Genomic DNA, 20,973 nt, shown 5'->3' with positions numbered 1-20,973 from the left:
GAGATTAGGCAGAAAGGGGGCTTAGCAGGAGATGAAAGTTGAATGTTCACATCTAGAAAAGGAAGTCCTCATTCTTACCTATTGATTTTCCTCTTCCTCTTTACCTGAGAAATAGGCACAGCAAGAGTTGAAAGGCCTGAGGTCAAAGGGAAGGTTGATCCTCTTTGTGCTTAAAGTTGTTGGGAGATCAGACTCTTAATAGGAGGTGGGAGCTGCTTGTGCTGGCTCAGATGGATGTCAGCCGAGCAAGTCAGTTCTCCTGCCGCCTCCCCTCAGGGAACACATTCAGCAAGAAATGGAAGAAGGTCTGGTTGATCTTCTCTCCTGAGGCTGGAGATTGAGGCATGAGGCATGAGAATTGGAACTAGTCATTTCAGCACCGAGCATTTCCATCATGATGGATAAGTCCACTCAGGAGATGTTACAGATGAGAAGATTGCCTGATGAATAAAGAAGCAAGTCAGAGAAAAAGGGAGTTAGGAGATCCTTAAGATCTTCAAGCTTAAATCTGCCTCTTTGCAGTTTATAGGTTTATAAATCTTGAGCTGGAATTGATCTCAGAATAACATCTGCTCCAACCTCTTTATTTTATACATCAGGAACCTGGGGCTGAGAGGCTAAGAGCCTTGATCATTATATCATAGGTAGTAAGTGGCAGTTCTACCTGTGAGGGCTAAACAGAGAAAGTGTAACTCTTCTACATGACACCCCTTTGAAATTCCTTATAATACCTCTCATTTGTCCCTTAAATTGTCCCCAATTCCCTTTACTGTGGTAAGGCATGGTCTCTAGTCTCTGATGGCCCTTCTGTGATGAGTGGCTCAGTTCAGTCATTTTTCAGTCACGTCTGACTCTTTGTGACCCAATTTCAGGTTTTCTTGGCTAAGATACTGGAGTGGTTCACTATTTCCTTCTCCAGTTCATTTTACAGAAAAGGAAATTGGGTTAAGTGACTTGTCTAGGATCACATAGCTAATAAGAGTCTGAGGTGGGATTTGAATTCAGAAAGATGAGTCTTCCTGACTCCTGGCTTAGTGCTCTATCCACCATGTCACCTAGCTGCCTTGTGGTACCTAGGGCATAAAGAATCTGACTAGAGCAGATTACAATGAGATGATCTTGCTCAGAACTCTGCCTATCCTAATATAGTTGAAGGTAATACTTCATTTACTTTACTGGCTTCTATGTTGATCCGTTGACTCATAATGAGCTTTCAGTCTGCGAAAACCCACATATCTTGGTGAAATGAATTACTCTTCAGCTAGAACTCCCTCATTTTGTACTTTGTGAAGTTGACTTTTTGAGCACAAAGATATTACTTTTTTATTTTTACCAGAATTGTGATTTATTCAGTAATAGTTGACTCCCATTGAAGGAAACTCCCTCTACTGAGGCAGGTTTGCACATTTTCTAATCTGTCAGCATCTTTTCTGATTTTGACTGTGTCATACAGTATCTTAGTTATATCTTGAAGCCTTGTGTCACCTGACTATTTCACAAGTTTGCCATCTATGATTTTACTGGTGTCTATTATCTTGTGCACAAGAATAACATAAAAGACTTCTTTACATTTCTATCTGTAATGATTGGAATGATGCCACCTGGTGGAGATTTACTGTAGGAAAGCTCCAACATGAGGAGAAGGGCTCTGAGGGCAGGACCATGCAGCTTTCTTTGGCGTCAGGAAGTGACGTTTGCTTGTGGGAGGAAGAAGGGGGAGGCTGGCGCTTTGACTCTCGCTCTTTCGTGTGGACTCTGGCAGAGAGCGGAGCTAGGAATATTCTCTCCCTTTAATAGATAGATGAATCTAGGCCTTTCTCTCTCTCTTTACCAAATTCTTATTCTCCTTAATAAATGCTTAAAAACCTAATTCTTGCCAAAGCTTATAATTTATTGGCGACCACTCATTAGATATTTTAGACAGTATAGCTAGAATTTTAGCCCTTACATATCTAAACTTAACAAACACCAAATAACAGAGCATTTCCATAAATATAATAGCAAAGAAGAGGATCGTACCATGAAAATGCAAAGCACATGAAAGATCTTGTCAAATGATTCACCAAAATCTATGTAATTTATATCTAGAGGATTCCCTTGATTCACCAACCTAGTTACCCTGTAAAAAAAAGAAATTATATTAGTCTGTCATGGATTCCTATTGATTACTTCTTTTCCAGTTTCCTTGATAAACAAACTAATTGATTTATTGTTTTCAGGTGCAATTCTATGGTTCTATAACAACCTTCCTGTTATCCTAATTCTTCCAAAGTTCGGCTGTTGCATCTGCTAGCTCTTTAAAAAATACATTTTATTGATGTATTTTGTTTTTATTTTACCTAGTATTTCTACTGTTTTCTCCCTATACCCTCTTGCATACAACTATCCCTTGTGATAAAGAGGTTTTTTTTTAAAAAAATGAAAGAAAAAAAAGTTCTGCAAAACCAATTGACATAATGAAAAAGTCCAAAATCCATACCCAGTGTTGCATACCCAGGGTCCCCTACCTCTTCAGAGATGCCTGGGGAGATATCTTAATCTCCTCTTTGGGGCCAGGCTTGGTCAATTTCAATTGTTTTATTGTTCTTTCCACTTAGATTGTTGATAGTCATCAGTATATATAATTTTCCTGGTTCATTTTACATTAGTTCATCTAAGTCCTTCTACGCTGTCCATATTCATTATAGTCATTGTTTCTTATAGCAGGATACAGTATGTGTTGTGTCTATGTGTATTCCATGACATTCATATATTGCAACTATTTAGCCATTCCTTAATAAAAGGGTATCTACTTTGTTTAGTTCCTTGTTACCAGGAAGAGTACGGTGTGTATATGTATGTGTGTATAGACCCTGTGAGAAAATAATTATTAATAATGGATTTCTGGGGAAAACCCAGACATTAGTTTTAGCTACTCTTTCCCACTCACCAGAAACCAGCCTGGTATGAGCCTTCAACTTATCAAAAGCAATGCAGGTTGATCCTTCTGATTAGCTAGGGCAAGAAGCACACCTAGACAGTTGGAATTTGATCTCTAGACCACCCCCCAAGTCATGTCAATCAGTGGAGCTGAATGATGCTAACCAATTAGCTTAGATCAATGTGTGGTGACCCACCTGTACCAAAAAGAGTTATCCTCTGGGCACGCTAGGGTCACTCTCTTGTCTCTTATCTCTTGGCTATCTTCTTCCCAGGACTCTCTTTTACTCTCCATGTTGGGAATGTAATTGCTTAGGCCTGTAAGCCTGTGACTAGTGGGGAAATCAGGGATACACACAGTCAATACTTTATTAATATGTGATATTAATCTATAATAAATGCTTACTGCCAAACCTGGTGCAATAGCCATTAACTTATAAAGTAACAACCCACACCCACACACATGTATACACACAGACATACATGCATACATGCATTTTTCCTTTTTATCATTGACCATTTGGGGATAAGTGTCTAGTAAATTAGAATCTCTGGGTCAAAGGATATGGAAATTTTATCTACTTTATTCACATAAATTGTTCTCCAGAATGATTGGAAAAATTCACAGCTTCAGTAACAATTAATGAGCTTTTCTTTCCACAATCTCTCCAACGTTGACTTTTAGGATCTTTTGTGGTCTTTGCGAATTTTGGAGTATGGAGGGAATACTCGGGATTATTTTGATTTCCAATTTTCTTATTAGTGATTTGGAGAATTCTTTCATATGGTTGTTAATTGTTGCTCTTCTGTTGAAAACTTTTAATATTCTTTTTCACTGCTTCTCTATTAGGAAACAGCTTTTGGTTTTACACATTTATGTTAGTTGTCTATATTCTGAATAACATAATTTTATCAGTTATATTTTATACAAGAAATTTCCTCTCATTTTATGGCTCTATTTCTTATCTTAGTAGCATTAATTTTGTTTGTACAAAAGCTTTTCAAGTTCATGTGATTGAAGTTATTGCTTTTATCTTTTGTAATTGCTTCTATCACTTGTTTGGTTAAGGATTTGCCCTCTAGTCATAACTGTGAAAAGTATATGATGTGTTTATCTAATAGTATGATCTTTACCACTCAGGTAATATCAGTTTTGATTTTATAATAGCATATAGTATAAATTTTATTCTAACCCTAATTGCTACAGACTACTTTCCCATTTTCCCAGCAATTCTTGTAAAATAGAGGGGGTTTTTTCTCCCTTAGGCAATTTATGTCTTTGAGTATATTGAATATTGGGTTATCATATTAAGTTATTTTAGTTCTTTCTTATCTCATCTTTTCCATTAATCTACTTTTCCGTTTTTTAACTGGAAGCAAGTGGATTTGGGAGCTTATAATGTAGTTTGAGATCTAGTAGTACTTATTCTCCTTTTGTTCCTTCGTTTTTTATTTGTTCCTCTAAATGAAAATTTTTTTAAGTTTTGTCTTGCTTTGTCAAATATCCTTTTGGTATTATATTGGCATGACCCAGTGAAGAGCAGTTAAATAATATCTCTTCAGTTATTTAAGTCATTAGTTCTTTAAGGAGTTTTTTTTAATTGTATCCATACAGGTATTGAATGTACATTGTTAGGTTAATTCCTACATATTTCGTAAAATTTATAGTTGTTTTGAAAAGGACTCCTCTATTATTGTCTCCTAGCTTTCATTATGGTTATAGTGGAATGTTGTTGATTGTTGATTGAAATTTGTAGGTGGTAACTTTAGTGAATCTCCTTATAATTTTAACTAATTTCTTTGATGATTTCCTAGGATTTTCTAAGTAAATAATTATGACATCAGCAAAGAGTAATGACTTTATCTCCCCTTTTCCTATCTTTATGCTTTTCATTTCTGTTGTCTTATTGTTCTGCTAGCTTTTCAAGTACTATATCAAATAACAGCAGAGAGAGGGGGCATCCTTGCTTTACTCCTATATTTATTAGGAGAGTTTTTAATGTTATTGGAAAGCTTTTAATGTATGCTCATTGCGTACTTAATGATATAATGGTCTATAGTTTTTATTTTTTTGCCTCATCCTTCCCTAAGACTACATTTGTCACATAAAACAATTTTTATACAGTGCTTTCTTTCTCAATTTTAGAGAATAATTGGTTTAGTATAGACATTAATTGTCCTTTAAAATTTTGATAGAATTCTCCTATAAATTAATCTGCACTGGGTATAATTTTTTGGTAGCTCCTCCTTTACAACTAGCACATTTTCCTTTTTTTGAGATTCATTTGTTTTTAAAATTTCTCTTTAGTGTTCTATTAATTTGAGTGTTTTATATTTTTGTGGATAATTCACTTTCTTTTAAATTCTGCTTCTTTGTATATAACTATATATAGTAGGCTTTGATCATGCTTTTTATTTCTTCTGGTTTGTTGTGATGATACTTAGTTAATTTTTTATTTTATTAACTTGATATTCCTTTTTAATCAGGTTGGCTAAAGGTTTACCAATTTTATTAGTTATCTTTTAGTCTTATTTATCAGTTCTTTAGTTTTTATTGTTTTTTTAACTTATCTATTTTCCTCTAATTTTCAAGATTTCTTCTTTTGTGCTTATTTTGGGTTTATTTGTTGTCTTTCTAAATTTTTCAAATGCATATTCAGTTCATTAATCCTCTCTTTTTCTATTTTCTTAATATATGTTTTTAGGGATATAATTTTTCATCTGAGGACTGCTTTATCTGCATCCCAGAAATTTTGGTATGTTGTCTTGTCATCTCATTATGTTTCATATCCTTATGAATTGTTTCTTATGATTTATTCTTTTGGGTCTTTCAGAAGTTTTAGGATTTCATTATTAAGGCTGCATTTAGGTCTGTGTCTTTTGCTTGTGCTCCTGGAACTGATTACTGTTTTTTGTTATGTTCTGTAAAGAATATGCTTACTAATTCTGCTTTTAAAAATGTATTTTCTATTTCTCTTTGCCCTAACATATGGTCTATTTTTGTAAAAGTGCTTTGTGGTGCAAAGAAAAATGTGTATCTTTAATGTTCCCATTCAGAAAGTTCCATAGATCTTGTAGCTCTAAATACTCTAATAGTTTGTTAAGTTCTCTATTTTCCCTTTTATTTATCTTTCTGTTAGATGTGTACAGTTCTGAGAGAGAAACAATAAAGTCTCCTACAAGGGTAGCTAGTGACATAGTGGGATGGGCCTGGAGTCAGTAAGACCTAAGTTCAAATCTGGACTCAGAGACTTTACTATTTGTGTGACCCTGAACAAGTTTCGTAACTTTTGTTTGCCTTAGTTTCCTCAGTTGTAAATTGGGGATAATAAAGGTACCTACCTCACAGGGTTGTTGTGAGGATCAAATGACAGTATTTGTAACAAAGGCTTAACTCAGTGCCTAGCAGTTAGTAGGTGCCATATAAATAAATATTTGCCCTTTGCCCTTACTATCATCATATTACTATATCTTTTTGTAAGTTAGTTAATTTTTCCTTTATGAATTTAGATACTATCCATGCTTTTGATGGATACATATGCTTAATATTGATATTGGCTCATCATCTATGATTCCTTTGACTATAATGTACTTTCCTTGTTTGTTAATGTTTTTATTTTTTCCTGTAATTGATAATGTTTGCAAGTGTTGATTTTTTTTTTAATTTCCCTGATACAGTCAATTTTGTTCCAGCCTCTCATTTTGATTCTGTCTTTGTCTGCAAGATGTTTCTTGCAATCAACAGAATGTGAGGGTATACTTTCTCATTTATGTTTTATTTTTTTCCTCTTCTAATTCAATACTTTGTCCCTACAATTAGTTTTGTTTAAACTACTTGATTACAACCTGATTTCCACAGGTTCTTTCTCCTGTCTCACTTGTCAACAATTTCTCTAGTAAAAAGATTTTAGTTATATTATTTATTTCATTTTCGTTATTTAATTTAATTGTCTAGCTCTTCACTTCCTCTCTTCCCCCTTCACTTAAGTAAGTTCAAAATCCCCTTCCTATCTTTCTCCTCCAACTTATTTTGTTTGTTAGGCATTTTTTCTATGAATAATTTTGTTATTTTGTTATCTTCTTTCTTATCAATTTTTTCTTTTGTACTTCATTCTTAGAAATATTAATTCAAAAGGGAAGTAATGCTAAGAGAAGGAATGCTCCATGGTAAAAACTACCCTGAGCATCTAAGTAGCAGAGTGAATAGAGTGGAGTCAGGAAGAAGATCTATCTTTCTGAGTTCAAATCTGGCCTCAGACACTTACTAGTTATGTGACCCTGAGCAAGTCACTTAATCCTGTTTGCCTTAGTTTCCTTACCTGTAAAATGAGGTGGAGAAGAAAATGGCAAAGTACTGTCGTATCTTTTTTAAAAATTAATTTAGAAGGGGCAGCTAGGTGGCGCAGTGGATAGAGCACCGGCCCTGGAGTCAGGAGGACCTGAGTTCAAATCTGGCTTCAGACACTTAACACTTACTAGCTGTGTGACTCTGGGCAAGTCACTTAACCCCAATTGCCTCACTAAAAAAAAAAAAAATTAATTTAGAATTTTATTTTCCCAAATTACATGTAAAAACAAATTTTAACATAGATTTTTAAAACGTTGTGTTCCAAATTCTCTTCCTCCCTCCCTCTCCACCCCCCCTTAAGAACTCAAGCATTTGTAGTCATGCAAAACATTTCCACATTAGTCAGGTTATGGAAAAAACCAGACAAAAAATTTTAGAAAAAGGAACTAACAAAAAATATGTTTCAACCTGTATTCAGATACTATCAGTTCTTTCTTTGTAGATGAATTGCATTTTATATAAGTCCTTCAGAGTTGTCTTGGATCATTGTATTGCTGAAAATAACTAAGTCATTCACAGCAGATCATCCTATAATATTGCTGTTATTTTGTATAAAGTACATTTCACTTTGTATCAGTTCATGTAAGTTTTTCCAGGTTTTTCTGATAGCATCCTGCTCATCATTTTTTAAATAGTAAACTACATTTATAATAGTATTTTAAAGAGAGATTTCCTTACAATAAACCTATGAGGTTGATTATTGCAACAACAATAATAGCTAATATTTATATAGTACCTTATACCTGACAAAAAATTTTCTTCACAATAGCCCAGCAAAGTAAAGTACTCTAGTATCTTTGCCAAGAAAACCCCAAATGGGCTCAGGAAGAGTCAGACATGACTGAACAACAACAGAAAATTACCCAATGTAATAAATTGTTGTCTGATTCCGTCCCTTACTTTGTCCATTATTTTTCTTCCCATTTTCCATGCCATTTTATCTCTCAGTACTTGTGGGTTCACACATACCTTCCCCAACCTTTAGCTGCCATTTGCCCCTAGGAACCTAAATATTCCTTTTCTTGTGGAAAATTATTGTTCATGTAGGTCCAGATCTCTGGCAAAAAAGATAGTTGCTTATTGCACCAACTCCCCTCTCCTCTCCTAATGAAACATATCATGAGATCCCCAACTCTCCTCATAGCTCTATCTCATTTCATCATAGTAGTGCATATCTCTTTATTACTCCTTTTATCACCCCATCAATAGTAAATCAGTCTTTTTTTCTCTTTGAAAACAACAACTTTTAAACATGTGGCAATTTGTTCATTATGTGTTTTTAGTAATTATTCTTATTTATTTTCTTGTATTTTTGTTGTTTGGGGTGACAGCTTATTGAATATTTTGCTCACATGTGTTTTGTTTTTTCAAAAGTACCTTATGCCTCTTATTTATATCTATTTATATTTATGTCATTTATACTTGTGCTTTGATGATTAGGTTGAGGTTTGCAGGGTATGCAGATGTAGCTCCTTTTTAATTTTTTTTTTTTTTTTTTTTTTTGGTGAGGCAATTGGGGTTAAGTGACTTGCCCAGAGTCGCACAGCTAGTAAGTGTCAAGTATCTGAGGCCGGATTTGAACTCAGGTCCTCCTGAATACAGGGCCGGTGCTCTATCCACTGCACCACCTAGCTGCCCCTGTAGCTCCTTAAAAAAATTTTTTTTAATTTAAAAAAAAATTTGTGAGGCATGAGGGTTAAGTGACCTGCCTAGGGTCACACAGTTAGTAAGTGTCAAGTGTCTGAGGTCGGACTTGAACTCAGGTCCTCCTGGTGCTTTATCCACTGTGCCACCTAGCTGCCCCCCCCCTTTTTTTTTTTAAAGAAACTACTATTCCATTCCTCTGTGTGTGTGTGTGTGTGTGATTTCTAGTGAATATAGAATAATAATTGTGATGTTTAAATTTCATTCCTTTATATTTGGAGATCTTTCTCCTGGTCATTTGCAGTGTATGATACTTATCACTGGATAATTTAACTATGGTGTCTTGGAGTTTGATGCATAAGGGTTTTTTTTTCCCCCTGGAGATAATCTTTGAATTCATTCAATTTTTGCTATGTTTTCTATATTCTAAAATTTTGGACAGTTTTTTTCATATTAGTTTCTGTCTTGCTTTATTTGGGTTTTTTAAAAAATTCTTCTGAAAGACCAATAATTGTTAAGTTGTCCCTATACCTCCTATCCTCAAGATCAATGGTTTTGGTTTGGAAATAGTTCTTATGTTCTTTTACTATTATTGACCTTTCCTTTTCTTCTGTCTGTATTTTTGTATTCCAAATCAGTTAAACTTTTTTTTTTTGGGAGAAACTACACAATATATTCAGTCTTTTTCTGATAATTGAGTTTTCATTACTATATTGAAGCTATCACCTCTGAAAATATGTCAGTATTCATTCCTAATTTCTTGTCCTATGAATTTTAATTCTTTTCTGAACCATTCTGGGATATTTTGTGAGTTTATACCATCTTGATATTCCACAGGAATATGTTTTATCAAGCATTGGTTCACTTTCCTTTATATTGTAATATTTAAGAAATCTTCATAATCTTTTGAGGGCTTAATACTTATCTTATTTCTAGGATCCTCTTATGAGATCCTCTCTATTGATTTGTCTGCTTATGGTCTGGGATTTTAAGTGAGTTTTCTTCCTTTTAAAAACTTTGATGATTCAGCATATCTTCCTTGTATTTCCCCATTATTAACTTTCTTATTCTTTTTCTTCTTCTTCTTCTTGTGACTACACTCCCAGGCCTGTGCTAAAAAGCTGCCTCAGTTTCCTCCTACTTTGGGGGATTCACCAACATTGTTTTCACCTTGAGTAACCTCATATCGGACAGGATTGGTTCTTACTGGATTTTAGTTCCCAACCCTTTTCTGATTGGTTTGAATCAAATGAGGAACTGCCACATTTTTGGGATTGGGGAAGATAGGAGAGTGTGTTCTAGACTGCGTCTCTGCAGTCTTGGTGGTAGGGAACCATTCAAGGAAGAAGGTAACATTCTTCCTTCTTACTTACCCACATATGACTGAGTAGAATAGCTGTCTGCCACTTGGCATCAAGATGAGGGCATGTAGTAGGTGAAGTATACTGGTAGAATCTCTGCTGATATAGGGGATCCCAACATGGTCCCAAGCAAAAACCTTTTGTAGGGTTTTGTTTCCCTTCTTTGGTATGTTGACAATAGTGGAAGAGGGATGTAAGTGAGCCTATTAAGAATTGTTACTTTCTGTTAATTCATAAGAATTTGATCTTGTCAGGCCTTTCTCTTTTTTGTCCTGTGACTGCAGCTTTAATTGTTCCTCATTTGTTGCACTTTTTTTTTTCTTTTGAGAGTGGAGACTAAGAAAAATTGTCTAGTTTGTCATCTTGTTGGTCTGCTGACCTGGAAGTATGTTAGTTCTTTGAGTACCCTGGGGAGCTGTTGTTAGGACCTGGTGAATTTAACTCATAAGGAAAAATATATGCTTTTTATTACCTCCTTGCTTCTCATGGATATCAACTTCTTATTAATCATTTCCCTCCCTGTCCTTCCAAGTTTAAAAATCCTTCTTGACAGCTAAAAGAAGCAAAATAAGATTTGAGTATTTATGCCTTCTCTCCTATCAATCCTAAGCAATACTCCACTACCTCCTTTGATCCTGATTTTTTTCCTCCACCACAGATATTTTGGTTGTTCTTAGCTCTCTATACCAGTTTCAGCTCATGCTGAGCTTTAGTGCTTTTTAGTGTTTTTGATGTTATTCTCTTTTTAAAGTTTTATTATTTTTTTACATAGCTGCCATTTCTCATTGAATTTTCCTCTATTAAAAAGAAAAACAATAAAAAGAACAATAGTTAAGTAAAACAAATCATAACACTGGGCATGTCTGACAGTATGTCTTTATTATCTACTCTTCTACACATACCATTTAAAAGCCTAATTTAGAGTTTGATTCTTTTCTTGAGCATTTACATTGTTCTCTTTGTAAGACTCCTTTCTCTTTTTTTAGACTTGTTTGTTTTCACAATTTCTTTTTTCTTTTTTTCTTTTTCTTTTTTTTTTTGCGGGGTAATGAGTTAAGTGACTTGCCCAGGGTCACACCAAATTTTAACTCAGGTCCTCCTGAATCCAGGGCCGGTGCTTTATCCACTGAGCTACCTACCTGCCCCCGACAATTTCAATTTTGAGAATTCTTTTTATCCCTTGGGTCTAATTTCCTCTGCACAGTTTTTGTCCATGCAATCATTTCTGTGAACCTTTTGAAATCAGACCTTCCAAAATCTTAGTTTCAAATTAACTGTGATTGTCTTTCTCCTATTCTTTCACAAATCAAGTGGTTGCTTTCTCCTACAACTTAAAATAATTTTCCACTTTTCAGAAATATATCTCACTCTGAACCTTTATCCCATCTTCTCTCAGCAGCTAGAAAGCATGCTTCATCATTAGTTTTTTGGAATTGTGTAGTCATTTCTTTAAAAACTGGAACAGTTATTTCATACTATGGTGTCAGAGAAGGCATTTTGGGGATGGTGGCATTTGAGTAGAATGAGTAGGATTTTGAGAGGTAATGATGGTGAGGAAAGGACATTCCAGGAAGAGGGAAATACTTCAGTAAGGGCATGGATTTGGAGAAATATAGAGGTGTTTTAAGAAATATCAAAGCAATATATTTTGGCAAGAGCAATCAAGTTTCTGTTCAGCAGTAGTGAAAAACAAAGCTTGGTTGGTAAATTAGTGCTATATCATGAACAACTTAAAATTGCTAGCTTAAAGAGTTTTTAATGTATGTCTTAGGCAATAGGGAGCTATTAAAAATTTTTCAGTTCGGGAGTAATCTTATTAGAATGGTGCTTTAAGAAGTTTACTCTGGCTATGGAGTGTAGAATGGATTAGGACAGGAAGAACCTGGAGTCAGGAAGACTACTGAAGTAATATAGCATGACCTAGGATTCTGGCAGTAAGAATGGAAATCTTACATTGATCTCCTTCCTTAAATCCTTTCTCACTGAAATGGGAAGAGTGGTAGAATGTGAATTGAAATTAATAACTAGTGAACAAGATCTAGCTGCAAAAGAAGATGAAGGTCTGTTTATCTGACAGGAAAAGTAAAAAGAAGGAAAAGGTCCCATTTGTAAATGTTAATGAGTATTTGTTGGTTAGTTCTTGATTAAAATATAAACTCCTATTGGTAATACCAACTGTCTTCTCAAAAATTCTGATAAGGGTCATTGCCATCTGTGGGTCTTCAGTGAAGAGATATCACTGATAAAGAGAGTGTGTGAGGAAAATGGCTTAATGTAATAGATAAAAATATTTTAAAATTATTTATTTATGTGACCTCCCACCCCCATAATGGGCCTTTTTGTAGACTGCATGGACTTAACATGTTTTCATATCGTTTAAATTGGTAATATTGCCCAAGCCTGGCATTCTTAGCTGAGGTTACATAACAGAAAAATCATCCAAGCATTAGCTTCTCTGTGTGGAAACACACTGATTATTTTGTATCATAGTAAAACTTTGTTTCCATGTGAGTACCCGCTTAACTGCATCTTTATTATCATTCAGAAAGGTCTTGCTGTTCTATGACGAATTGTCCTTTCTCTTTCAGAACTTACCCAGATTGAGGATCCAAGAGAACAATGGAGGCGAGAGCAGGAAAGGATGTTGAAGGAATATCTCATTGTAGCCCAGGAGGCGCTCAATGCCAAAAAAGAGATATACCAAATTAAGCAGCAACGTTTTGAGCTAGCGCAAGAGGAATACCAGCAGCTACACAAGATGTGCGAAGATGACAGCCGGTCTTATGCTAGCTGTGAGTTTACCGGTTTCCTCTGTGGGAAACACCTTCCTCTAAAGGTTATCTTGTTATCCCAAGTTAAAGAGTTTAGGTTCCACTTCAGCTAGGTAATCTCAAGGATTTTTATTTCATTCCTGAAAAGCAACAGAATGGCTCTGTCTTCTGTCATTATGCATCAGACCCAAACTTCTATATAATTGATGTTGATAACAAGCTGTCTTGAGTAGCTGGGCCCTGTATACTCAAAAAGTGAGGGATTCACAGTTAAGTTTCTATATGCTTATATAATTCAATGAGGTTACCTCCCCCCCTTTTGGGGAGGGAGGGTAAGAGGGAGTTATTTAGTCTTGAAGATTGAGAGAAAGATGGGATCCTTCCCACACACAAAGCATTGTCCTTAATCACCTCAGAAAGAGTTAGACTGCCCTTTGGGGAATATGGCAATAATAACAACAAATGGAATTTGTGTAATATTTTAAGAGTTTTCAAAGTGGTTTACACATATTTTATCATCAGAAGTTCATAATAATCCTTTGAGGTGGGTACTATACAGAAGAGAAAATTGAAACTCAGTGATTTGCCCATGATAACATGGCTAGTACCAGAAGTAAGATTTTGGGCGTAGGTCTTTCCCAGCTCCAAGTTCAGTATGCTATGCAACTATACCACATTGCTTCTGATAGTCATCCGAAGAAAAAGAATACGATAACCCCAAATACGTGGGGACATTTTTTCTGCCTCTGACAGAGACATAGTATACCCAGAAATCTTGAAACAAGGGCTCTAGCTTATTCACAGACCTTAACACTAGTCTGTCTTATTGCTTATTTAGCAGATTTTCAGATAGTTAAGTAACTGTGGCCAGAAATCTGATTATACCACTTTCAGACACATTTTGGACTTGGCACATTTTGGTCATTGAAATCCACAGAGCCTTAAGCCATTCTCAGTAAAATAATCCCCCTACAGAATACCATATGCAACTTTGAGAAACTCTACTGCATATTTCATACTACCAAAGGTAACAAAGTTGAGATTGTTCTGATGACTAATAAGCTTGTGTAATGATAATAGCATTTATATAGCACTTCATGTTTTGCAAAGCACTTTACAAATACCATCTCATTTTATCCTCACAACAGCCTTGGGAGTTAGGTGCTTTAAGTGACTTGCCCAGGGAGTTCTCACAGATATTGTGTCTGAGGCAGGATTTGAACTCAGTTGTTCTTGATTCTAGGTCTAGTGCATTTGTCCACTGTGCCACCTATGTGTGGAGCTCATATTTGGGATGTTTTATTTCATTAAAACAGGAAAACAGAGGCACAGAGTAAAATGTCCATGGTGCTAAGTACCAGTTTGCCAGGTTATATCCAAATATAATCAATTATGTTATATCCAAATCTGTAATTTTGGCATCTGGGGAATTCCCAGTATGACAGATTGCAAACTATGATACGGGAGCAAAATCTTAGGGGACTGCCTGAGTCACGCAGAAATTTAGTGACTTATCCAAAGTCGCAAAGCTAGTTAATGTCAGGCATGAATCCATATCTTCATGAATCCAAGCTTGGCAATCTAGCTACTGTGCCATCTTGCCTCTTTGGCTGTTATTCCAACTTTAAATTTTAGGGCACTTAGCCTAGTTTTATGCTGCAATATCTAGATCATAGTAGAACAAAGGTGACCAGATTACTAGCTTTGATTGGTCTATGTTGCTGTTGCTTTGACTGAGTTTGCTACACATGCTATGGTGAAATCCATGGCTCCAGTTGGCTAGTCTGTGTCATTTGTAATTGTCTTTAAAACTGGATCCAGGTTGTTAAGAAACTAGAATACCACCCAGAGGCATTTGTATTTCACTCTGAAGGCAGTAGGGAGCCATTGAAGCTTTTCTGAGCAGATGACTTACCCTTTAGAAATATAGATGGTCAGATTTGCCATTTAGAAAAATCAATTTGGCAACACTATGAATGATATTTAGTAGAGGGGAGACAATGAAAGTAGGAAAACACCTATTGAGGTTTCAAAGTATCTTGCCTGTAGATCCACTACCCAAAGACTTAGTCATCATCACCATAAACCTTTACACTCACTTAGTTCAACCCACTAAACTATCAGTACTGGTATTCGTGAAAAAATTAGGTTATTTTGGTAGTCAGGGGGAGAGGTGATAAAGGCCTCAATGAGAATAGTTGTGGTATGAGAGGAAGCAATGGATTGGAGGGTTGCCTTATAGTGTGGGGACCAATTTTTAATTGGGGAGTGCTAGCTAAGCGCCTCGCTGCAATATTGGGGCAAAGAAGGAGACCGGCAGCCTCCCTCAAAACAGAACAAGATTTATTTTAACAAGAACGAACTTAAAAAAAAAACACAAACAGGATCAGTAGGATCAAGGGAAAGGAAATAAAAGGGGGAAAGGGAAATTATAATACCTGAAAAAATACCACCACCCAGGAATCAGCTGAAAACACGCAGCAGAACGCCCGTTGCTTTCCAGCTTCCATCTAGAATGCCCAATTCTCCTCCCCCAAACCTAGAAATACCCCACACAACCCCAGCCAATGGGATGGCCGCTCTGACAGTCACATGACTGCCCTCACTAGGCTTCCAATCATTATAATTTTGCCAGGCCCATGTAGGCTCGCGAGTGATGATGACGTGAGGTGCCAGAGCCCTGGCAACAGCTACAACCAGTGGGTGGAGCACCATCCCAGGCCATCCATGCATGCCGAGGCATAAAAACCTCGAATAACAATTAATTCTTTACAATAGAAACTGAGGCTGAGAGAAGTTTAATCCCTAGCCCAGGATCACACAACTATTCATTATCAGAGGTAGGTTTCAACCCAGGTTTCCTGATTCTGGGGCTACTAAACCATGCTGCCATTCCACCTCTGACCTTTATCTAAAACCTTAAGGTTTGCAAAATGTTTTTCATACATTTTCACATCTGATCCTCACAATAGCCCTTTGACATAGCTAGTAAAAGTATCAGCCCCATTTTACAGATGAGATAAAGATTTGCACAGTTTTTAATACAAAGTAGAAGGTTAAATTTAGTAACGTGTAGAGTATTCTAAATGTCTATACCTAGGCCCTGTATAGGTGGTATAGTGGCTTGAAATTGGTGGAGGTTGGGGCTGATGGTGTGATGGCCAAACTATTAAGGAGTTTTGAGAGGTATTATTGAAATTAAGCAATAGTAATTCACCTGGGCTCCTTTTTTATGCATGAGGAAATACAGTAGCCACAGTGAGAGGTGGAAGGGATAGAGGCCACAAAGTTGGTTCATGGGTCTGGGGAAAGATGAATTGTAGGAAACTATGCCTCACTAGGTTGTAAGCTACTGAGAATGTAATGCAAGTAGAAAGTTGCATGTCATAAATGCATTCCTTTCTGAGCCTCAAAGAATTCTGTCTGTCTAGTCAAAGAAAAGTAGAGGATGGTGCTTCTGAAATGACAGGTGGTTGCTGATAGAGGAAGCAGACTGACTCTGGTGTTTCTATGGAACACCCTGCCAGCCCTACTGTTGGGTTACATCCCAGACACCTAAAGTATTTAGACATTTTAGCAGAGGAATTCCATTTTTATGTGTTGCCTTCTAAACTGAACTGAGTGTGTGTGTGTGTGTGTGTGTGTGTGTGTGTGTGTGTGTGTGTTGCATTGTGTTGTGTTGTTTGGTCTTGTTATCCCAAAGGGCTAACAATGCCAGGAACCATTGGCAGGAGTATGAGTACACATGTGCCTTTTCCTTGAACTGTTGAATTATTGATACTATGAAAGAAATCTAGGAGCTAGTCCACATTCTTAGCAAGTTGCTCTCTGCCACTGGGGTTTAGATTGAGTTTTTTTTAACCTTTTCTACAAGAACTGTGCTAGATGTGGCTAGATGGGGGGGGGGGGGGAGGGTTTCGTACTGTATGACAAGATGCAGAATAGTAGACCTACTGGCAAGATCCTTTGAGATCTAACAGATGCTCATCCTTAAGCTGTGAATGCCAGGCCTTAGTGCTTTTAATGTGTTTGCAGTAGTACAAATCAGTTAGACAAATATTTATACAATATTTATGCACTGTTCTAGGTACTGAGGATAAAAAGGAAAAAAGGAAAAGCCATCTTCTCTCAAGAAACTTGCATTACATTCTTCTGGGGTGGGGCGGGGTAGTACAACTTGTAGACAGATGGATAAATACCAAAAATAATTTAAAATGAGCAAGTCATTTAGGGGGGTTGTGGGAGGTATGCTATTTATTGGGGACATCAGGAAATCTCTTATTGTAGGATGGCACTTGAGCTAAGCTCTGAAGGGAGTTTTTGTTTCTGAAAGACAGAGGTAAGGAATAGGAGCCTTCTAGGCATGGGAGACTTTAGCTTGTGCAAAGTAATTTGAGGCCAAATTAGGGGACTTAGGCATTCTAGAACCTGTTTCACAGCCAGAAAACTGAAGAAGTACGATACCTTGACCTGGTAAATAATTACAGATAGAAACAAGATCTGGATTCAGTATATATGCATATCTACGTAATATGTGTAAGGTGGTGTTGTAAGTGCTCTGCAATTTATAGTCTTAAGAGAGGTGCCTAGGAGCACAGAGAGGGTACGTGATTTGCCCAGTGTCACATAACCAGTATGTTTCTGAAGTGGGACTTGAACCAAGATCTCTCTGACTCTGAGGCCAGCTAAAACTTATGGATTCCACTTATAGATAGAAGTCTCACAACTTCTAGATTACTCTCTCCTGATTGTAATGATTCTAAATGGAAGAGGAAGTGAAAAAAAATAATCATGATTTCAATATGCTTTTTTTAAAAATAGGCTAGGGTCTTGGAGCTAAGAGGGACATTGTTGTTCTCTAAGATACTTGTTATGCCTTTTAATCCCCAAATGATAAGGTTATAATAGTGATACCTAGTCATCTACACATGAGCAGCTAGAGCAGAGGGGAAGTTAGAATGAGTAAGTAAATGAAAGAATGAAATTGCAATTATTAAGCACTTCCTACGTACCAAGCACTATGCTCAGCCCTGTGGAAACAAATACTGGCAACAGTCCCTGCCCTCAAGGAGCATTTAGTCTGTTAGGGGAAGACAACATGTAAAAGAGAACTAGAGTTGGAAAGGTTGAGGGCAAAGGTACGTGAATAGCAGTATGGTTTGGAAATGTCTAGAACATAGAATGGTGGCCTGGTTTTGGCCAAGAAAAGATGAAAGTTTGTCAATCAGAGGCCAGGGTCCCAGTGACAGAGTCCCAGGGAACGCCAAGAGCTTAGATTATGTGGTTGGGAAGTGGCACGGTGGCTTGGTTCTTGGCAACATAAAGTTAGATTAAGTCCTATTTCTTAAATTAAGAAGCCCAGTCATTATTGGTTTAGATAACTGGAACATTTGTCCCTATGGCAATATTGATAAACAAGAATTACTGTTGGGCTACACGTGTATAAATTATCAGCTAGATCAGAGCACAATATATAGGGTTCTCACAGGGAGAGAGGGGAGAACTGGGGAAGCATGTGTGTTCATAGTCCTTTCAGATGCTGCAACCTGAATTTTCCTTGGTGTTCTATGGAACACGGAAGAGGACTTCTTGTGGGTTAATGGAAGCAAGGGGAGAGCTTCATACCTACCATATTGGTACAGAGTTTCTTCTCTACTTTTGAAATAAACTCTCTGCTTGCCTCTCTCAATACTGATTTTTCACCACTTTCTCACGATAATTTTCTGTCTTTCTTCCTAGATTATCTTTTCCATCCTGTCTTAAGAACCTTTCATCACTCAAGGCATTAGAGCAGAGGCTGTGTGACCACCTGTCAGGTGGGCTCTAGAAGGGATTCTTGCACTGGGAGGGAGGTTGGAATAGTTTAATTAGCCAATCACAAAACATTTATTAAGCATCTACTATGCACTAGGTATTGTACTGGGGGAATACAATAATAACCCCCCAAAGTGCAACAGTTCTTGCCCTATAGAAGTTTATGTTCCATCTGTAAAGATAATATGTAAATAAGTGAGCGTATAAATAAATAATTGGTGGGATTTTTTGACATGACTTTAAAGATCCCTTTCATATCCAAATTTATATGATTCTATGTCTCAGCCAGATCCCAAGAGATACCTAAGCTGGTCAGTTATCAAGTGTCTGGGAAAGAATATTCCTTATCAATTCAGTGAGAAAGTGATGCTTTAGACCCACCCTAAATTCCAGCATGAGGTGGTGGTGAAGCTCTTCATTATCAATCACCCATCCTGCCAACATTCTTTCTGAGGCTACCTGCCCATCCCATGAAGACTCTTCCACAAGTTCTCCATTAAAGAGTTTCCTTGCTCCTATCTGACCTAAGATAAAAGCCACTGACAATCTATGCAGCCTTTTGTTCTGATTGACACAGACATGTTGGGACAGGCTGGAGAACATGGATCCTGTTGAAAGGTTGTATCACTGCATTTTTGAAGCTTTTTATCTGGCAGGTATCAATTCCAAGGACTGGTAAGGTTTATTTGTTTATAGGGAGGTAATTACTTGTACTAATCTTAAAAAAAAAAAAAATCTCTTGACAGGGAGATGCACTCACCAAGTATGGGGAACTGATCCATCAATGGGATTATTAGATAGTGAGGGCTTTAAACTGCTGTTCCTTTTCTAGTAGCTCCTCCTTTTTTTCCCTCCGTGTCAGTTCTGTCCTTGATTGTTTTACAGGTGCCTCTTTGTGGGAATCTTGTCATTGGCTTGATAATTAGTATTAGTTTGGTACATGTCTGTTCTTGCTTGCTAGGTTGCTCTCTAGTTCACTTAAGCAACCTCTCTTAATCAGCCATCCCTGCAGCTACACAACCACTGATAAATGACAATCTCTTGGAGAGATCATTCTTAGGAAAAAAAAGGTTAGTGTTCTCTGAAGGTGTATCATTTCTCTACTATTGCCACCAGTTTCCCACAGTGAGAAAAATGCTTTTTTTTTCTTTTGGTTTTTTTCTTGGAGACATGAATCACTTTTGATCTCTTACAAAATCAAAAAATATGATAAAGCCCAAGCAAATGCCTGACTTCTCTCTACAATACAATATGCTAGATATATGTGAGTCATTTATTACATCTACACAACCAGACTGCTAGGACAAAAATAATTCATAGTATGGATGAGTTTAGTCCAATGGAAGTAAAGTGTGATACTGATAGACTGGACATCTGAGTCGTAGTCACAAAGTTTTATTGGTACTTATTCTTTCAGAGAGTTTAGGTCACTCCAACCTTTCTGTACTTTAGTTTCCTGATTTAGAAAATAAGAGAAAATGATAGATGGCCTGAATTCATAAGTAGAGATGAGATAGGATGTGTTCAAGGTACAGTATATACAAAGGGTGATAAATTTCTGGTCCATGTTTCTCCTTATTATTAAATGATCCAGAAGAAGTACTATTTCACTTAAATAGTTTTGGCATCCTGTTTAAACATGTCTATTTGCAGTTTACTTAAATCTTCAATAGAAGAGAAAGTTTAAGGCTGAAAATTAGAATTAATGCTATGCTTTCAACAACTTTTAAAACATTGTTTTTATAACATCTTCCTTTCTGAAAGTGTCCCTCCTCTACTCATCCCTTGTAACAAAGACAAAAAAGAAAGGAAAAAAAAAGTCACTTAGCAAAACCAAGCATCACTTCAGTTATATCTGACAATATATACAAGTCCATTGCCATAGCCTCTCACCTCTACAGGAAGGGAGATTTATCTTCTTACCTCTCTACTACTGCTTTGCAGTATCATAAGAATGCCTGCTATTCACTTAACACTTACTAGCTGTGTGACCCTGGGCAAGTCATTTAACCCCAATTGCCTCACCAAAAGGAAAAAAAAAAAAGAATGCCTGCTACTGAAGAATGCTGGACCCGAAATATTCTTATTAAGTATCTGTGAAATGGTCTATTGGCTT

The 20,973-nt window shown here is 36.6% G+C and overlaps 1 protein-coding gene across 4 annotated transcripts in view; it reads left to right on the top strand.

Annotated features, from left to right (window-relative positions):
• Positions 1-20,973, top strand: part of WWC3 (WWC family member 3) — a 212,791-nt gene that overhangs the window by 90,954 nt on the left and 100,864 nt on the right. For all 4 annotated transcript variants that reach the window (XM_043996696.1, XM_043996697.1, XM_043996695.1 and 1 more), the window contains exon 3: positions 12,861-13,064. In XM_043996696.1, coding sequence (XP_043852631.1) covers positions 12,861-13,064 — 204 coding nt within the window. The remainder of the gene's footprint in view (positions 1-12,860; positions 13,065-20,973) is intronic.

The sequence above is a fragment of the Dromiciops gliroides genome, chromosome 3 (assembly GCF_019393635.1).
Source record: "Dromiciops gliroides isolate mDroGli1 chromosome 3, mDroGli1.pri, whole genome shotgun sequence".
Lineage (NCBI taxonomy): Eukaryota > Metazoa > Chordata > Mammalia > Microbiotheria > Microbiotheriidae > Dromiciops > Dromiciops gliroides.
Note: the sequence above shows the minus strand (reverse complement) of the source record. Positions and strands in the feature narration are given on the sequence as shown.